This window comes from Scatophagus argus, chromosome 11 (genome assembly GCF_020382885.2).
Source record: "Scatophagus argus isolate fScaArg1 chromosome 11, fScaArg1.pri, whole genome shotgun sequence".
Lineage (NCBI taxonomy): Eukaryota > Metazoa > Chordata > Actinopteri > Scatophagidae > Scatophagus > Scatophagus argus.
The window spans coordinates 6348033-6367570 of record NC_058503.1 but is presented as its reverse complement, the minus strand read 5'-3'; the positions used below and the strand labels follow the sequence as shown (position 1 = coordinate 6367570).

General features: G+C 39.7%; 1 protein-coding gene across 2 annotated transcripts in view; it reads right to left on the bottom strand.

Moving 5' to 3' along the window:
* cerkl (ceramide kinase-like) overlaps window positions 1-18392 on the bottom strand; it is a 30726-nt gene extending 12334 nt beyond the window's left edge. Inside the window, exons 1-6 of one of the 2 annotated variants that reach the window (XM_046404040.1) lie at window positions 18297-18392; window positions 17957-18104; window positions 17141-17250; window positions 8125-8355; window positions 1735-1866; window positions 973-1036 (exon numbers count right to left, since the gene is read on the bottom strand). In XM_046404040.1, the coding sequence (XP_046259996.1) occupies window positions 973-1036; window positions 1735-1866; window positions 8125-8355; window positions 17141-17250; window positions 17957-18099 (680 nt within the window). In that variant the 5' untranslated portion in view covers window positions 18100-18104; window positions 18297-18392. The other variant, XM_046404041.1, reaches the window with a different exon arrangement.
* Window positions 18393-19538: the final 1146 nt, after the last annotated feature.

Sequence of the window (19538 nt, the reverse complement as noted above, 5' to 3'; positions counted from 1 at the left end):
GTGTGTGTAATCAGTCTGGGTCAGTGTGTTTTAGTGTCAGCCTCTGACAGTAAACTGCTATTTAATTATCTGGTTCAGCTGAGGGTGTTGTGGACAGATGATGTCACAGTTTAATCATGTTAACTTCTGTGTAAACACTGAACCTTTATTTTATAACTTTATTTAACTGTAAAGCATTAGACTTCATTTACCACTGTAAAATTAAAGTAATAGTAACAGTGAGATTGGGTAGGTGGAAGGTTACAGCAGCCCCAGACATAGTCATTAGCCCAAACACAATGGTCAGACCCCCTAAACGCCTTTGCAACATTAAAGTGTGATATACTGTTTGGCAATACTAACAATAATGTAAAAATCTAGTCTCTGTCTTGCTTGTCTGAGTGTGTAAGGTTATATTATAATATAATTTTTCCTTCTCAAACTTGCAATATTAGGACTAACTAGCTCTGCTTTGAAATACAAGAACAGCACTTGCTTAATTAGATACCTTGCCATAGCTGGTACAATCTGCCAGTGACAGATGTCATTTCATCAAAAATGAAGTTTGCTGGCTAGAAATTAGAAACGGCTTTGGTGTATCTGTATCTGAATTCAAAGTTGCTTTAAAAATAAGAACCTCACTGTGTTGTGCGAGAACGCAAAGATTGACAAGCAGAGCGACAGTAACTAAGGCTAGGGTTTAGCAAATGGTCTATAGGACCATTTTTGCCGAAAACTGCCCTTGTTATTGTGCTACAGGTGTATTGAGTGCAGAAGACTGAGTGCACCCCTAAAGACTGCAATGTCATTACATTATTTAACTCACATAAAGGAATAACACCAGGACTTTGGAATTTATGTTAATTGTGTAATTTTCTGCAGCAATCTAAATTTATTACAGGAAACCATGGTTTTCTCAGGAGAAGAGTGATATGTTTCCATACATGTTGTCAATTAACAGAGGAGAGGGACGAGAGATCGGAGACGACTAACCCATCATACTCATCCAGTTTGCATTCCTTCATCACTGAGAGAGCGTGACCCTTCCTCTCTGTCACTGGAGAGAGAGAGACAGAGAGAGAGAGAGAGAGAGAAGTGAAGGAAAAAGAGAGGGAAACAGATGGAGAGACATTGAGATGGACAGAGACAAAATGTTCATGCATGTGTGTGGTCACATGTACACGAGCGTGTGTGCAATGGATGCCCAAAAAAAGTGGGACAACGGATATCACACCATCTGCTGAGGGGAGGTGAGGAGAGGATAGGAAAGGGGAAAATATGAGGAGGAGGAGGAACGGGGAGAGGAGAAGAGAGGAGAGGAAACACGCAAAAGGAGGAGAGAGGACATAAAAAAAAAGGGAGATATGGTGATGTGATAAGGAGAGGAGATGAGAGGAAAGGAAAAAGAGAAATCACAAGAGGAGAGGGGACGAGAGGAGAGGAGGGGAGAGGAGTAGGTTGTTTCCCTCAGTCACAACAGATGGGCTAAGCTCCGCCTCCTGTATCAAGTTACCTAGCGACCAGACACTGCCATTAACTCTGACCTTTGGACCTCCTTTCTCTTCACACACACACACACACACACACATTTTCTTCTCTGTAACAGTTCTACTGGCCTTACACATAATTTTATTACAATACATGTGAGGTGTCTCTACTACGGCTGCGCCCACCATCAGTCTCAGGTATAAAATAATAATAATCACTAAAATTTGTTGATGATCAGTAGGTAGATAAACAAATGGACAGACTGACCAGTGATGTCAGTGCGGACGTCAGCCATCTTGAAGAGCGGAGCCACATGTTCTCTGTAGATGTGAACGGCCTCCTTCTTGTGGCTGCTGGGGTTGATGAACACCTTAAGATACCTGGGACGACTGCTGAACCCTGCATGCACACACACACACACACACACACACACACACACACACAGGGTGAGCAGCTACAAATGTTAAGGATCACTGTGTTTTCTAAAAGTAAAAAAGAGTGAGTGACAATGTTGGCAGCTCCACCACTCATTACAGACTGAAATTTCTCAACAACAACTATTGGAAAGACTGTTATGAAATTTGCAATGACGCTCATGGTGGATGAGCCCTATTGTGTGTGTGTGTGTGTATGGTTATATGGTATCGACTCCAAACTACAGTCACACCAACACACACACACACACATACACTGACCCCCTGTACAGCTCATCATTAGGCAGATTTAGAGACCGCATTATAAATCCCCACAGACTAGCACTGATCAATATACACACACACGCTAGCTCCATTATCCAGCTCATTACTATAATCTGTTCCCAAAAGGCCATGACCTCGCCCTGTTAATGACCCCACACACATTCAAACAGTGCACCTCCTGCTACCACTTCACCACACAGCTCTGACCAGATTCTCAGGAGCTCCTGAAAGAAGTTGCCCAAAACTTCTATCAGTCTTCTCTCCACTGAATGTCCACAATTTCCAGGAGCTACAAGCATTTTCTTTGGTGTCAACAATAAATTTAGTACATTTACAACTCCTCTCTAACCAATATGATTCCTTTGTAAGTTTAAACCTTCTTGGCCAGGGTTAGAGTAAGATTAAAACATTAGTTTCACAAGAGTAAACTGCTCGGCTGTGTCACTCTGGACTGGTCACCAGTCATTTGCAGGGCTGACACACAAAGACAGACATTTTTAAGTGTTCTCCAATATCAAAGTGATCTGGTGAGAGATTTCTGCACATGCGTACACTGCAAAAACACCAGATAACTAATTTGGCATACTTTCAAGAGTATCAGTTTGCCAAAATATGAATAAATAAAGACAAAAAAACTACAACTAAAGTTGTTGGCCGAGATTACTATTAACTTATTAATACCCGTGGTGTTGATGAAATAATTTCAAATATGTTAAAAGTGATGATCTCTGTCTCTCACACATGCACACACAGTCTCACAGGAGTTGATCTCATTCGATTTAGCGATATTTTTCCAGGAAGAAAGGTAGACAGACAGGTAGATGTAGAGATCAAGTATCCATCAGATCATCCCCCAATCTCAGCCAGCAGCAGGTTGCTATGACATTGCTAAAACGTTACCATGGTAAACAATCCCAGTGTTGTCAAGGAGAAGTGTTGAATTTCTATGGACCAAAGGCTGAGATGCTGAATGTTTTCAAAAACAGATTATATATTGGTGCAGACTTCGTCTGAGGCCAGTGGACGGTGGTCATCAATTACAGGCTTTCAATATCCTATTTAATCAGATATCTTAATGGAACAAAACCATTTGACTTTGTCATGTTGGGCTTTGGGAAATTGTGATGGGGATTTTCACTGTTTTCTCAGATTTTATTAGACTAAAAGAATCATTAGTTACAACTCTGAGTATTTGTCACCTGGGGTCTCATTCTCGTATATCATGAATATCAGTTACGGTAATGTTTCACCAATCCTGTGGCAGCATACTGCATAATAAGGCAGATCCAAGCATACATGTTGGCTTGTTTGCATTATTATGAGGCTGTGGTTTAAAGATGGCCATAATCCAAAGTACTAGACAAAAAAATGACCTGCTGGTGGCATCAGATGAGAAGTTAAGTGATCACCAAAGTTAGGACAATTCTTCCTGAAGGGGATATGGACATCGGGGGGACATTGGGTACATGTCCGTACTAAATGTCATGGTAATCAAACCTGATATTGGTAGTACACGAACAGTCAGTGGATCCAAAGGAGATTCATTTTCTTGAGGACCATAAATGTATGACCAACCTTACAAGTTTAGTCTTGACCAGAATTGTGGACCATCCAACGTTCCAACCAGTATTGGTCCCTTGGAGTCACACAGACTCTACAGATGGCAACGGATAGTCAGGCTGGAAAGGGAATGAATTTACAGCTCTTCCTTGATTGACTGAATCATAGTCACTCTCCTCTAATTTCCAGATGAACTGACACTGACTGACAGGTGACAGCAAGAAAACCAGCACAATATTAGACTTGTCAGCTGCAACATTCTGAGTCCTCAGATTGCCTTAAAATAAATGCGCAAAATAAATCGGGTGTCAAAGGCTTTGACCTTCTGTACATCTCCTGGGCAGGTGGAGGAGGGGTGTGAATGTGTGTTGCTGTACAATAAAATTAGTTTCCTGACAAACTAATAAAGCCTTCAACCTAAATGTGAGAGCCACAGACAGAGAGGTGCACAGATTTCTCTCATTATGTCACTATGGACACACTCACTGACTTCTCGGACACACGAGTTAATATGTAACACAGAGCTGCGCATACACACACACACACACACAAAGAGGGCCATAAAGCAACTTGTAGGGGCGTCCTTCTCAGACTGAACATCTCATCTGTTCAAAGACAAACTAAAAGAGAGCGATATTATTTGATACACCAGGCTGTGCTGGACAAAGGGAGTATCTCCAGTAGTAGAACAAATATTGTTGTGTTGAGTGTCTTTAGGATTATGAGACTTTTGTTCTTAATCAGTCTGTCTGTATGTTTGATGCGCTTCAGATTTTGAAAATATATTGAGAAAATGTTGTTATTTTACCAGTGAAAAGTCAAAAGTAGATCTGAGCAGATCTGTCAATTAATTTTCAAAAAACAACAAACAAACAAAAACATCTACATTCTCTGGTTAAAGCTTGTCCATTATGAGGATTTGTCAAATCTCTGTTTTTTGTCACTGTAAACTGAACATGTATAATGTAGGTGCCCAATTTTGACAATTAGAATATCGCATAGAATAGAAAAGAGAATTTTGTTGCATCTTTTTTGATACCATCCATTGTGAATATGACAATATAGTATATATTATGGGAATATAATCCAAAATCAGTGGAGAGCTCTTAAGAATCTTTGATTCATAACAACATTTATATCTGATCAGCTTCATAGTTTCAGTATTTGGAATATATTGCTTGTGCACAGTAGGCTACAGGTGTTAGTTAAATGTATCAGATACAGTTAATTAACATTTCATATATAATTCTGCTCATCTCAGTTTTAACATTTATGAGACTCCTACTAAAATCTGAAGAGTTTATTTGCCCGCTCAGCCAAGAACGGAAGTGATCAGACATGAGTCTGAGCTGCAGAGATTCGAAAGGGTTTGGATTCCATAAGTGAATGTGATACTGGATATGAATTTGAAAAAATACTATGGAACCCCATCGATGCTGGCCACACACTGTGTTTATGGTGTCATTTTGACCTTAAAGCCTTACAGTAGCCTACCACCAGACTGACTGCAGCCACTAATAGTTTTCCAAACTAACAGCTTTGTAAGCAAGCAAAAAACCTGACAGTGGAGTGACAAGACAATTGATCTGGGAGGAGCTGCAACAGCCCGTGGCGGCTTGGCCAAGCTCTGTCCAGCCATCCAATGAGCTCTGCTGCCACCACTGACCTGTCAGTCTGTTGTGCTGTTAAACAACTGCAGTCAATCCATCCCGCCGTCTGACGGTGTGTATGGAAACAGACTCTATACAGCATAACTGCTCGCCTTTTGTCACTCTGACCGCCTTTCACTCTCTGTACGGCGTTCTGCAGCTGCTTCACACAGCGAACAGCAGAGAATACGGCTCTGGAAACAGAAAAGTGTCTGCTCTCTGCTCACCATTGTGCAGCTGAATGTTCGGACCTGAAGGTTAAGAAATGGCAGTGGTGTCTGCAGCGGCGGGACTGCCTGCTCTGCAACGCCACGATTCACACAACAATGCGCTTTTCACACTGACCTCTAGCTGGAAAATAGGCTTAATGTCCACGCAGCAGTAGAGCAACCGACTGTGTTTACCTTCTGCACACACACACAGACTCCTCTGTCGCGGTGTGTAAAGTCACAAAAGCCGTCACAGTTTGATGTGCAGTGTGACCACGCAAGCTGACACACGACCTGTGAGCCATTCATGTATGTGTGTGTGAGTGTGAGCGTGAGGACACTTAAAGAAGTTGTGACTTTGCTGCAGGGCTTCATGGGTAATCTGCTTTGACGGATAGACAGACGAACAGACAGACAGGTGACCAGCGATAAAGTGTCAGACCGATGCTATGGTGACAGGACGACGGTAGCGTGTGTGTGAGACCTTTGACCTGTTCATTTATGCATCACTTGTAACATCAATGTTTGAGTCAACATTGTTGGCTGAAAATAGAAAGCCTGAAACGTTAAGTGTGTCTGTGAGAGTTAATTCCATACACACAGCACTTCAACGTTTCTATTGTGTGTTAAGTGTCAGGCAGATACCGCCCATCACAGTGCACCTGGGAAACCAGCGTCTGGGAACTTCATTCTGCAGCAACATCCAGGACTTTATTAAACAGGTCCTATCATAAAGTGGTTGTGCTGAGGTCCAAGCTGCCTGAATTCATGCAATTTTGTGTTTCACAGAAAACTTGTTAAACGTGATGAAATCTACATAAAGGAACCCTTATTTGATAAGTTGAAAATTTGAGTCAGAAAGGGAGATTTTTTTATATAAATGTTATAAAGAGAAAAAAATCACATTTTTACTAGCACAAGCTGTTAAACAGTTTATCTTAAACACGTTATCACATTAAACATTTGCTGGTAGTAAACATGTTATGTATACATGTAAAGTAAAAAATAAATCTGGCTCTTTAGCAACTGAACAGCACTAACTTTAGCTGTTAATCCATTGTTAATATAAATTATGGACTAGTTCTGTTTTAAAGGAATAATTTAAAATGTTGTGCAATATATTTTATGTATTTATTTCTTAGACTGAAGTGCAAAGTTCACCGATTTCCCATTTTAGAATGATGATGTGAGCTCACTAATGCTCTTTTGACTGAATGATAGAAAATCTGGTTCCGCTCAGCTATCATGTATGGCTGCAACGTTTAAGTGCCCACATACATTTAACGATGTAGTGTATCGTGGCTAAAGTTTCAACTTTCTCTTGGGTGGACCAAAGTGAACTGGACACACGTGTATGCGTATGCGTAGACAGTATTTTAGCTAATCTCTCTTGCAGACAACATGATTTAAGTGCTGACAACAGGTTACTGAGTACTGCTGAATGCACGTGTGTGTGTGTGTGTAATCTGGCACTGTGTTCCGGTAGATTAGCAGATTAGCTCTATTGTCTGATGTAACTGTGACTCACCTCATTAAACTGAGTGAGGAGCAGGGTGATTGAAAACAATGAAATTATAATCTGAGCAGCTAGCACTGCATCTGGCTAACAACTAGCTTACTCTTGACAAATCTATACCTCATATTCACAGTCTGCAAGTTTTTTTTCCCTGCCATGCCAGTTTTTAATATGCATATTATATATGCATAACCATCTTACTCTTTACACTCATTCAGACATAAATTTAAAGAATACACATAATTATTTCCTGGGTATATATGTGTATATGTAAATATGTATACAAGTAATTACATATTTTTGTTTTATTATTACATTCTTTTAACATATTCTATTCTATTATTCTATTCTGTAATTGTTCTAATTGTGTAGCATCACAAATAAATTACCTATCCGGACAGATTACATATCTATTGAGAGAATGCATACAATGACAGACAGTCCTAATAATAACAGTATTACTCAGGGGTGTGTAATCACCTTATAGTATGACGCTCATTCAGTAAAAGTACTGAGTCATGTTTCCAGTGTATCCCAGCTCTTACATAACACAGAGAAACAGTTAATCTCATCAGCCTGGATCTTTTTTTTGACAGATACAATTCATGTGAGGCCAAGGAGAATCCAAACTGGGCCTCTGTGCGGACATCTGTGGTTTAAAGATTAGTACAACCATGTCAGAAAAGATTCTGTCGATAAATGCCATCTATGAACAGCAGGAATCTTTCGATATCAAAGTTTGCCATTTCACTTGGTTTATGGTACTTAAAGTATCCAGAAGTAGCATTTACATTTAGGGATGTTGAAGAGCAATTCCAGGATTTTTAAACCTGAGCCCTACCCCTACATCCTTTTTGTTTAACCATAAACATAAGTTTTGCTCAATGTATAAAAAAGCCTTCAACAGCTGATGAAAATTAACCCATTGAAAATGCAAGGGAAGATCAAAAACATTTAAAACTCACAATTAAATTTGAGTTTGCTCTTCATAGTACCTGACTGTCCTGACTGAATGTGTGCATTACCTGTCAGCAGCTCCTTCAAGGTGTTGTACCAGGTGTGTGTGTGCTCTGAGGAGGCATTGTGGAGGTGCAGAGTGTCCTCCTCCAGCCTCTTCCCTCTCCTCCTGCAGCAGAACAGAGCCACACCGAGCACAGGTCCCCCAGACTGCTGGCCCACTGCTCGGCGCCGCTTCACCTTCACCGCAAACACATCCTGCAGCAGCACCACGCCTGGCTGCAGCACACACACCTCGCCTGCGTGGAGAGAGGAAGAGTTAACACATAGCCTCTGAACACAGCAATGGCAAGACTCTTCAGAGTCTACAGCCATGCTAGTGGCTGCGACAGGATAAGTGAGGGGTTCACCTAAATGATTATGATTAATCCCCCAGAGACCACCAAAGCCTGTGCAAAATTTCATGACAATTCATAGTATAGAAATTTCAGTCAGTAGCACAGTGGTGGACCAGTTGACAATGCCATTCCTACAACCAAAACGCTTTCAACTTTCAGCCAGCCACATGTGAGCAGACGGGGTTTGTTTTTATGTTCTATGAAGTTCATAAAGTGGTGAACCTTGCCCCACCCTTGCTTGTGACTGACTGAGCCTTTGGTGGATGTTCCTGTCATACCCAAATCATTATAGGATCACCTGTTACCAATGAACTAGTTTACCTGTGAAATATTCCAAACAGGTGTTTTTTGAGCAGTACAAAGTTGTGCCAGCCTTTTGTTGCTTCTGTCCTAACTTGTTATTTGCTAATGTCAGAAAGCATTAGCAAATAATCACATTCTGTTTTATTCATGTTTTACATTCCATCTTTTTGAAATTTAGTTTGTAACCTTTATTTTTATCTCAGTACAGAGAAAGATACATCATTTTTATATATAATGAAATACGAATAAAAAGATGATGTCAGTGACCAATCACATTATTAGTAATAATAAAATCTGTAAGTAGTTTTGCATTTTGCGAAGAAGCTTATTGTTTTACTGATGCTCAGGCTGCAAAGAGGTGTTCACATTATTTGTCAGTTAAATATGAAAGTACACATTACATAATATAATTGACTGTATTAATCACTAATCCACTGACCGGCAGAACACACAGTGACACCTGTCAATCAGTCAGTGTAATAAGGGAGGAATTCTGAAATCTGATTGGTCCAGATAAATCATCAAATCCTCTAAGGATCATGTCCGCAGAGCTCAGACAGTACACTCAGAGTTACATAACACAAACACACACTCACACACACACACACACACACACACATAAACATAAAAGATTTTATCCACGCTGTGTTTAATATTAACTGAGGTGATATATTATGGTGGTTGGCCAAAAAGTCCAAAAAGCCCAAAAAGAAAATCCCCAGAGATCGCCCTATAAAAGAGACACCTCTAATTGTAAACAAGGTAAACTATGACTCTTTGTATTGTGACTTTTAAGTTAAACCATAACAATTAGTTGTAAAAATGAAGCATGTTCCTGGGGTTTATTTCCCATATTTTGAGACAAATCAATAAGTGCTTTTAAAGTCAGATTTTATTTATATGGTCCAAAATCACAGTTTGCCTCAAGATTTATAATCTGTCTAACATAAAACACCCTCAGTCCTGAAGCACTCACAGTACTAAAGCACTTAATATTATGTTATATATTATATAGTTAGTGCACTAACTATATAATATATAATATTAGAACATCCTCTCTGTCCTGTTGACATGCTTGAGTTAGCTGAGACCCCTCATCTCACCCATGGCCTTATTTCTTCTGTTGAGACATGTTTCACCCACAAATGTATTCATTAAAGGCAGATGAAAAACATATATACATAACAAACAACATTAAATCATTTTTCACTACTACTATCTTTATCTAAACATATGAACTGAACCACAAGACATAATGGAAAGCTGTGTTTGAAGGCTGTATTTTGGTTGTAAACATTACAAATGTCAATGAGATTTTCTATGGAACAGCATCCAAAAGTTACAGCTCTCTATAACTGAATACTGGTAATCGCAGAGTCAATTATCAAAACAAAAATTTTTAATATGCAATGGTTCCAGTTTCTGAGGATTTACAACTTTTCTGTTCATCTTTTCTGTTATATTGTTACAGTTACAACTTATTTCACTAATTACTGAAATGTTAGCAATAAAAAAAAGATTGAGAAAAAAATTGGCGTATTATTTGATAATGAAAATAATCATTAGTTGTAGCCTGAATTGTTTGTGCATTCGAACTGAAAAATGGCTTTTATTTTGAAGGTATTTTTGAAGGGACAGACACATGTCACAGCAGGTGGACAAGCAGCTGTACATGAAAAACAAACTCCTTCATGAGATATCTTAATCCATGCACTTTAATCACCAGAAATCCATCCAGGTTTGTTTTTATTAGTTATCCATCCAAACTGAGGCCTCCAATGCTTTGCAGCCCTGCAGCAGACAGCAGTACGGCTGTCACTTAGTGCTCCTTTTTAGTCAAACTGGACAGGCTCATTCAAACTTGACTTTTGGAAAAAGTAACATCCCTGATAAATATTGACATACATTGTTGTGTTACACTGAGGAAATGAAAAAAGGAGATGTTCAAATGATGCTAAGACAATAATAATAAATATATATATCAGTAGCAAAACAAACAAATAAACAATCCAGCAGTACAAAATATTAGTGAACAGAGGGGACAGATCCATTAGGAAATAGTCAAATACCCAGCCCCCTGCTGTGAAATACCCTCCTGCTGTTATGAAATACCAAATACCCGAAACCACCCTCCCTCTTCAACCCAGAGAGGCCAGCATCCATATGTCACAGTGTGTGGGGCGGTGGTCTGTCTACAGTGCTGTTGCTTAATTTTCTCCGTCTCTTCAGTCTCTCATTCTCATTGTGTTCACTTCATATTGTGGATATTAATGAAGTCCTGCAATGCAGGAATGCAACATCGCAAACGCGTTGGTCGATAAAGCTTCTTTGTCAGCTCACTATTGGAGTGTGTTTGTGTGTGTTTGGGTTCAGCTCAGACTTTGATCTCCCAACACAAGAGAGTTCTGTTCTTTCTTTTACTTTAGCCTTCACGTATAGCAGTGCTGCTCTAAAATTATCTTTAACCTTTCTTTCAGTCTGGTACATACTTAGAGATTATGTCATTCCCCTTGGCGACACATAATTCATTGACGTGTTATTGTTCACTAAATAAAGTAGTCTAGAGTCTATTCCAATTAAAATCCACCTGACAAATCTAAGTTCATGTTTAGCCCCGGTTTTCTTCACCAATCTGTTGCTAACTTACATCTGCAGAGGGAGTGAGTCCTCTTCTACAGGGTCCCTCATGTTATACCACCATGTTTCTACAACAGCCCAGAATAGACAGAGAGGACCTTTCACACACACAGCAACTATAGGGGTGTAATGAGGGATATTCAGTTGGTTGTAATCTGTAACAAGATACCTTCATCACTCTATCAACAGATGCCACCAAACGCTACACACTGGATTTTTACGTGACCTACCAGTCAAGTCGTTTTCCATTATAACCAGTGAAAGGACACCAGGACCAGCTACAACTAAGAAACTATGATCACAGTGAGACAGCTCGAATTTTTTATCCATATCACATGTCATCTAAATGCAGTGGAAATTAAAGAAAATTGAGCAAGAGAAAGAGAGAGCGACAGATTTTCCCTCCACCCCAATAAAAATGACTCTGATGAGAGTTGACAGAACCTACAGTGTTGCTGCACATGTTCTAACACACACAGTGTATTGGCCGTCACAGGTGTGTTGGTTGGTTCCAGATGGAGATGACTTTCCCATCATGCCCTCACCAACCCACTGTGCCAAAACACACACAGAATTAAATATATATGTTATGTTGATGCCTTTATAGTTGTGAGGACTTACTAACTTCCATTTACTCCTTCAGGACACCAACCTGACCTAATTCTAAACTAACTAATTCACATCTAAATCCTAAAATTAACTGGAAAACATAGGGACTTCTCCATTTGCGCGCGCGTGCGCACACACACACACTCACACACACACAGTGGCAGTCCAGTCCCATGGTGACCTGGCCATGTGGCTCACTGTGGGGAGTTATGGATCATAATTTACACACACACACACACACACACACACATGCGCACACACACACACACTGAGTTGTTTTTGCACTCACTTCAGAGGACATTACATTGACTTGCACTAATTATCAAGAGACTGACCCTAACCCTAGCCTAACCTAGGAATGGGTATGAGTATTTAAGCGCTAAAGTATCCTGTTTTGTAGTAAAGCTTTACATTTTTGAACTGGACAGTGATATAAATGCTATCTATGAATATCTGCGTGGATCCATAGAGCAAATATGATAAACCTACATTAAATAATACTCAGAGTTTCAGTCAAATGTCCCTTGAACCGATGCTGCAGGCTAAATATGTAGGTGTAAGAGTGATGTTTGGAAGTATTTAAACAAAATGAATATGTAGTGCAAGCTGTGTAACATCAAATATGCGTATCACAGAACTATAAGTTCAGTGAGTAACCACTTATGCATTAAGCACAAGGACAAAAGAGCAGAGAGATACATGAATGCCCATTCCTAACTACAACATGGGGAGAACATAGAGGCTCTTCAGAAAAGGCAGAAACAACAAACCAAATCTTGGTCCTTCTTTGTGTGAGGCCTCTGTACTGTCCCCACCTTTAAAAAAGATGTGTTTGTTGCTACAGTTTCATCTGACAATGTATAATTTGAGGTTCACAGGCTTCAGTTCAATTTGTCAAGCAACAATCAACAAACTAAGAGTGAATTCGTATATCTTTAAAAACAACACGGCATTAAGAGAAAATCACTCATTGTTTTTCAAGTTGAAAACAAAGCGATAGAGAAAGAATCACACAAAAGTGTGAAATGTGGTGTCAATCTGCCCTTCAGTTCCTGAGTTATGCTGTTGAATGAAGGACAGAAAACATTATGATGTCACAGTGAAGTTGAATCTTGACCTTCTGGATTTTAAATGTCATCACTTCATAATTTTATCCTATTTTACATTTGTATGAAATTGTGTCCTAATTAGCACATAAATTCTTGCATTTCACCACTAAATACTAATCAGTTCATTTTTGAGTTCAAATGAATGTTTGTGCTAAATTTGAAGAAGTTCCCTCAAGGCTGAGAGAAATGTCCTGTAAAAACCTTTATGTGTTTTTTGTAAAGTCTAATTTTATATATATATGGGACAGATAAGTCATCATGAGAAATTTCATATTGCTGTTACAGATCAATGGAGCTGATAATGTGAAGCTAAACTGCTTTCAGTGACTTCAAAAGCAAAGCTTCTACACACTCCAGTAAAATATGTGGTGGCATACACCTTTAAAGTTGCTTTGCTATCTGCCAATAAACACAGAGAAGAAGAATCAGAAAAACAACAACATAGCACTCTTGTTATACTCATGGCGTCACACTCTTGCATCTGGGTAGAGCCACCCAGTGTGAACCAGAGAGTCAAACAAACCAGTGTAGATGTTTTTTTTTTTTTTACAATTTCAGAGGAAAACAACATGATTGTAGCTTGCAATACATATTCAGAGAGGAGGGAGAAAGTCTATGAGGTTTATTACGAATATTTAGGAATCTTATTAGAGTTGTGGAATATTAAGTCATCCATATCTGCTGACTACATCTTTGCCTTTCTACTCCTGATAAACTGTAGATTCTGGTTTCTTGCTGTATTACTACTCCATTGGCATCTAACCCATCCCATTATGGCTAGTGTTTACCCTCACATGATTGCAGATACGTGTTTCCTGTACCGATACAAAACACGATCTGTCTGTCTGTCTGGTCTCACCTCCGTGACAGAGAGACAGGCTGAGGGAAACAGGATGAATTCATGTGTAGAAATAAACAACAGCAGCTGATCCATTTATATAGAAATATCTCATCAACACACCACACACACAGCATGCTGACAGGCTCACTATGTGTGTGTGTGTGTGTGTGTGTGTGTGTGTGTGTGTGTGTTAATCTCCTCATACTGAGAGACTCTAATAACCCCCCATGGGCCGAACCAACTGCTCTATAGTACTGCCAACACACACACACACACACACACACACACACACACACACACACACACAGAGGGTTGGCTTAATGACATTAGCTTGGATGAAATACAGCCAAACAGATTGGCTTCAACCACACACACACACACACACACACACACACACAGTGTATTTACACCTTCATCCTGCTCTAGCAACCAGTTCTGCCTGAATGGATTGCATTACTAGCATAATCTAAATAATACCACACTGATTCCAAAGTATTGCCACAGTATCATCACAACATGACTAAACACAGACTGTGTTAATCTTTAAACTGGAAGAAGTTCCTTTTTAGTTCTTTCAATTTCATACTGTTCTCCTCTCCTCTCACAAAACAGGAACATAAATCTGTGTTTTAGTTGTGTTTTGTTTTAGCGAGCTGGTGAAGGAAGTTCTTCGTTCCAGCTTTTGATGTGATCAAAGCAGCAGGAAACCAACGTGGTTGACAGGATGGTGGTGGCCCTGCTCAGAGGCCTGCACCTGCAGTCAGGTAGTTGAAGTTGAACAAGAACAAATGGAGAAAAGATTCAAATAACAAATGCAACTTTTCTTACATATGGGACTGTGTTGTGATGGCACAGTACAGCATCCAGACGGAGTACAACGTGCACACACAGTAGAGGAGTGAGCACCAACTGGTGGCCAGTGGGCCACATCCGGCCCACCAAACCTTCCCGTCCGGCCAGCAAAATATTCACCAGTAGAGGAGGCCCAGGCATTCACTTTGCCAACCCCTGGTAATGAGCCAAATAGTCTGTAATTCATAGTTCATCTGTCTACAGAATCAGATTATTCTCCAACTCCATAATCCGAGGACACAACATCAAAAAATTTGCTTCTCAATCTGCTCATTCCCTCGAGCTCACAGCAACACAGGAGCTGGACCACGGTAATTAAGTCAGGAGTTGTTGCTGAACGCTAAGCTTGTCTAGTAGATCCTAGAGGTGTCACTTTAGTGTGCTAGTATTTTTGCTGCTTTCTCCTGAAATGAGAAGTGCATTTTTTTTTTGCGATAAGGACCCAATCATGTGTTGAATTAACGTCAGTTTAATATTGAGTACCAACTGCCCCCTAGCATTTTCTAGTTAGTACCTAGTTATCAGCAGGTGTCTTCAACTAAAACAGTTGTGAGGATTCTCCAAGAGGAACTGCCTACTGAGGAACTCCCCCAAAAATGACATACCTTCAAGGGTGTTTCTTCTGTTTGTATTCGCACTGCCAATAGGAATTTTGAAGTGGAATAAGCTAGCTGGCTGGATGGTTTAACGGACAGTTGTGCATGACATGCAACAGTTTGAGGGACATTTGTCTGTGCTTCCTTCCATTTTATTAAGACTACCATTACCAGCTGTTTTTATGCGGCTAAACTTTCATACAAGTTTTTAAATAAGGTAGCTGATGTTGTTGCATTGGCTCATGTATTCAACCAGTTAACAAACACTTACATCTGGACCAATTACTGTACGCTTAATGCACTCAAGCCTTCACTGAAGTAAGAGTTAGAGAAGTTCCTCAAAGCTGAGTTCTAAGAACGATAGGTCACAGTTTCCTGTGATGCAGGTATAATAAAAGGGAAGGTTCCTTCTGTACCAAATATGCCTATAATGGATTTCCCATGTATTTTAGGAGTCTGTTCACACTGAAATAAGATAAAAAAAAAAGATTAAAAAATGACATTAATTTATAATAAAGATTAAATAATAATAAGAGGCTAAATTGGTCAAAATAAATTATTTTATTTATTTGAATGTTCTGCCCCCACGCATACTTGACCCGTCATTAACACAAAGTGTCGAACACGCATTCCAACCACCAGCCAATTAATGAAATGTCATAGAAAATGTAAGTTGTGAATAGGACTGGTTATAGTATCCAGACTGACCCGCCCGAAGTCACAAATCAGCTAAGTAGTATTGTTTATTTGTCTAAATATATATTATCCAGACTGACTCACCTGTTAACAGGTCATACAACAGCTTAGTAGCATTGTTTATTTGACTGAATATATTATCCAGATTGGCCTGCCTGTTAACGGAAGGTCATTCAACAGCTAAGTAGTATTGTTTATTTGACTGAATATAGTATATAGACTGACCCGCCATTAACAGAAGGTGTCGAATATGCATTCACACCACGAGCTCATCAATGGAAGGTCATACAACAGCAAAGTTGTACTGTATATTTGACTGGATAAAATAAACCTGTCCTGTCCTGTATCACCAATTAACAGGTGTCGAACATGCATTCGAACCACCACAAAAATGTTAAGTTGTACTGTATTTTTATTTTTTGTTCATATGTATTCCTTCTTTATTTTTTCATGCATTTTTCACCTTTCTTTTCACCTTTTGAGGTTTCCTTTGTGTTAGAGTTTTTTACTTGCTCATTGGAGGGTGATGTCAGGGTATCCAGTTCATTTTTCTCTTTCTTTTCATTTTTGTTTTGTTTTGCCTTACTGTTCTAATTACTTTTACTGTTGCTGTGAAGACATCTCACAGTCTAGGAAGAGGGTACCTCCAGTGCAGTTCTTCTGAAGGAATACTCCTTATGTGCCAGACTGAAAGTATTTCTTGCAGTTTCCCTTTGCCCATTAAAAGGTGGAGTCATGAAATGTAATTTTTCAGCTTTATCCTTTTTTATTCATGCATTTATTTGTTCTTTCTTTTATGCAGTTTTTTCAGTTCTTCTGCTTAACTTTTCTAGTTTCATTTACTGTTATCTCCAAACCTGCGTGTTTGTGTGTGTGCACAAGTGTCCTTCAGTGTTATATTTCAGGTGGTCATCATCGTCACACAACTTCTCCATTACAAAACCAGCTGCCTTGACATACATCCATTCTTCCTGTTTGTCTGCTAGCCAACTGATCACCATCACAACTGGTCACCATGACCACCCATCAATGTATTAACTAACCTGTGGGGTTCTCTGGGGTGATCGGGGTCCAGGTCAGTCTGGTCCTGGTGAGCAGGACATCATGACTCTTCTTCCCCAGTCTGAAGATCCCACGCAGCACAACACACTCACTGGCACACAAACAGAAACAGAGTGTATTTTGATCAATCAGAATATTAATAAAATGTATCGTTATTGACAGTTAAGTGCCTGATAAAGTAGTCACTGGGTCCAGTTGAGTCTGTTTGGAGTGAGCAGGACCTGCTGTCCTTCTTTGCAAATTGACCATTTGTTGGCTCAGTGATGTGGTAGGTTTTGTCATGGTCTTGTTGCCTCTTAAAAAGACATTCATAACCTGGTGTTTATGTACACCTGAAGGCAAGAAGTTCAGAATATATTGCATATTGCATTGCAACATTGCTGGATGGAATTGCACTATTGCTGAATTTTTATTCAAGCGGAATTAAAAATGACACTATATTTGGATGAAAACTAAGAGCTGTAGCTAGTTCATCTGTACTCGTGGTTAACAGAATTTAAAGCTGTTTAACTGAATGGAAAGCTGTGAAATGCATTTTAGGTATTTTCATAGTAGTGGTTACATGTTGACATAAATGCCCAAAATAAGGCAGATCTTTTACTCTAGCAATGTTTTGACTATAGGACTTTTACTCCTGTGAGTTTTAACACTGAAATGAAAGATTCAAGCATCTTGTTTCACAGTGTAAACTCTGTTCTTTCACCTGTTTCACCAGTCTGTTGTTATGAACCAATCACAGCTCTCTTGTGGTTCTGTGTCGCACCTGAAACTGTAGGAACCTCAGACCACTCACTCACCTCTGCTCCTCTTTCTCCTCCACCTGCCGATCTTCCTCTTGCTCACGCTTCTCCTTCTTCTTTTTCCCGCTTCGTTTTTCTTTCTTCTTCTTCTTTGTGCTGCCTTTTTCCTCTCCCTGCAGCTCATCCTCAGGTTCCGACATGTTTACTGTCTCAACTCACGAACACAAACACGATACAAACAAACAAACAAACAAACAAATTCGGCACTTATGAGTTTGTTTCTCTGATAAACAAAACGGCAGATGAACATGCACTAAGCTGATCACCACCGGCCAGTTACGGAGTATTTCCGGGGTCTCGTCGCTATGGAGACAGGCAACAGCTTTACCAGACTCACCGCTCACGGCACATGGCAGGTCCACCGGTGTCTAATCACCGGGCGTGCGCGCTCGTTCTTTCCAGTTGGAGTGAGCGCCGCGCACCGTGAAATTGTTTACTGCTGAGTTAGTCGATCGGATTATGATCTTATACAGTTCTCATTGATTTTGTCTCGGTGTTTGCATTTGTAAATTTTCTCCATTATCCCACTGAATACTTAATTAGGACCAGACCTGAAGTCTGAAGAAAGTTCATGTAGGGTAGGTCACATTAGTGTCAGTATATTCATGTTATGAAACGCTACTTTCACTCCAAGAGCTTTCACAGGAATATATTTTATTTTTTATTCTATTTTACTTTACCCGGCGTGCCCAGCTGAGCACCTTTCAATAAATGAGCAGGGCACCATTTGTGATGCAGGTATCCAGTTTCTTAATATGTATGTCTGTAGAAACTTACTGTATCTGGCAACCCTCACTGCAGCTTGAGACACTGAAATGTACTAGATGAACTAATAATTATTGAGTAAAGTTATGACACTTGTTATAACTCCTATGTTAGGGTGTTATAATGCAGATTTTCTGCTATAATAAACCAACACAGCACAGGTGAATCCATGATTGTCTCTTCTGTCTTCTCCACTGACCAAAAAAAACAAAGAGAGTCTTTACTGAACTCTCCTCCTCCTCCTACAGGTTTTAAAGTGTGTGTAGTCTGTAGTTAAAGTTGGTTAGTTTCATCAGTCTGAGCCTGAAGCATCAGTACTGCTGCTGTCACTACCTGGATTTTAATAGCTACCTTGAGCACTGACTGTTGAAGGAGTCCTACTTGATTGGTACAGACACCCGCCAACCAATTAGAAAGCAGGATGTTCCCTGGTGGTGGTATAAACGCTGTATTATGGGGTACAACTGAAACACACACAGTGTGTGTGTTGATAACAGATGGCTGAATTTAAGCTGCATTAATCAGTGTCATGATCAGCCAGCAGAGTGAAACAGAAAACCTCTATCACAAAGGCTACCGCTATTATCACTGTTAATACTGCTAATACCACTGCTGCTATAGAGGAGCTCTATTGTCATGAGAAATGTGCACTTGTTGTTTGAATTAATATTTTTCTCTGGTGAAGAATAAAAAGGTGCATTTCACTATGCACAGACCAGCTCTTTCAAGTAATTTTCATTTGAAATTTCTCCAGATCTCTATAAGTATCCTCGTGGTGTTTTGTTAATAAAATATTTACATTGTGGCAATATAA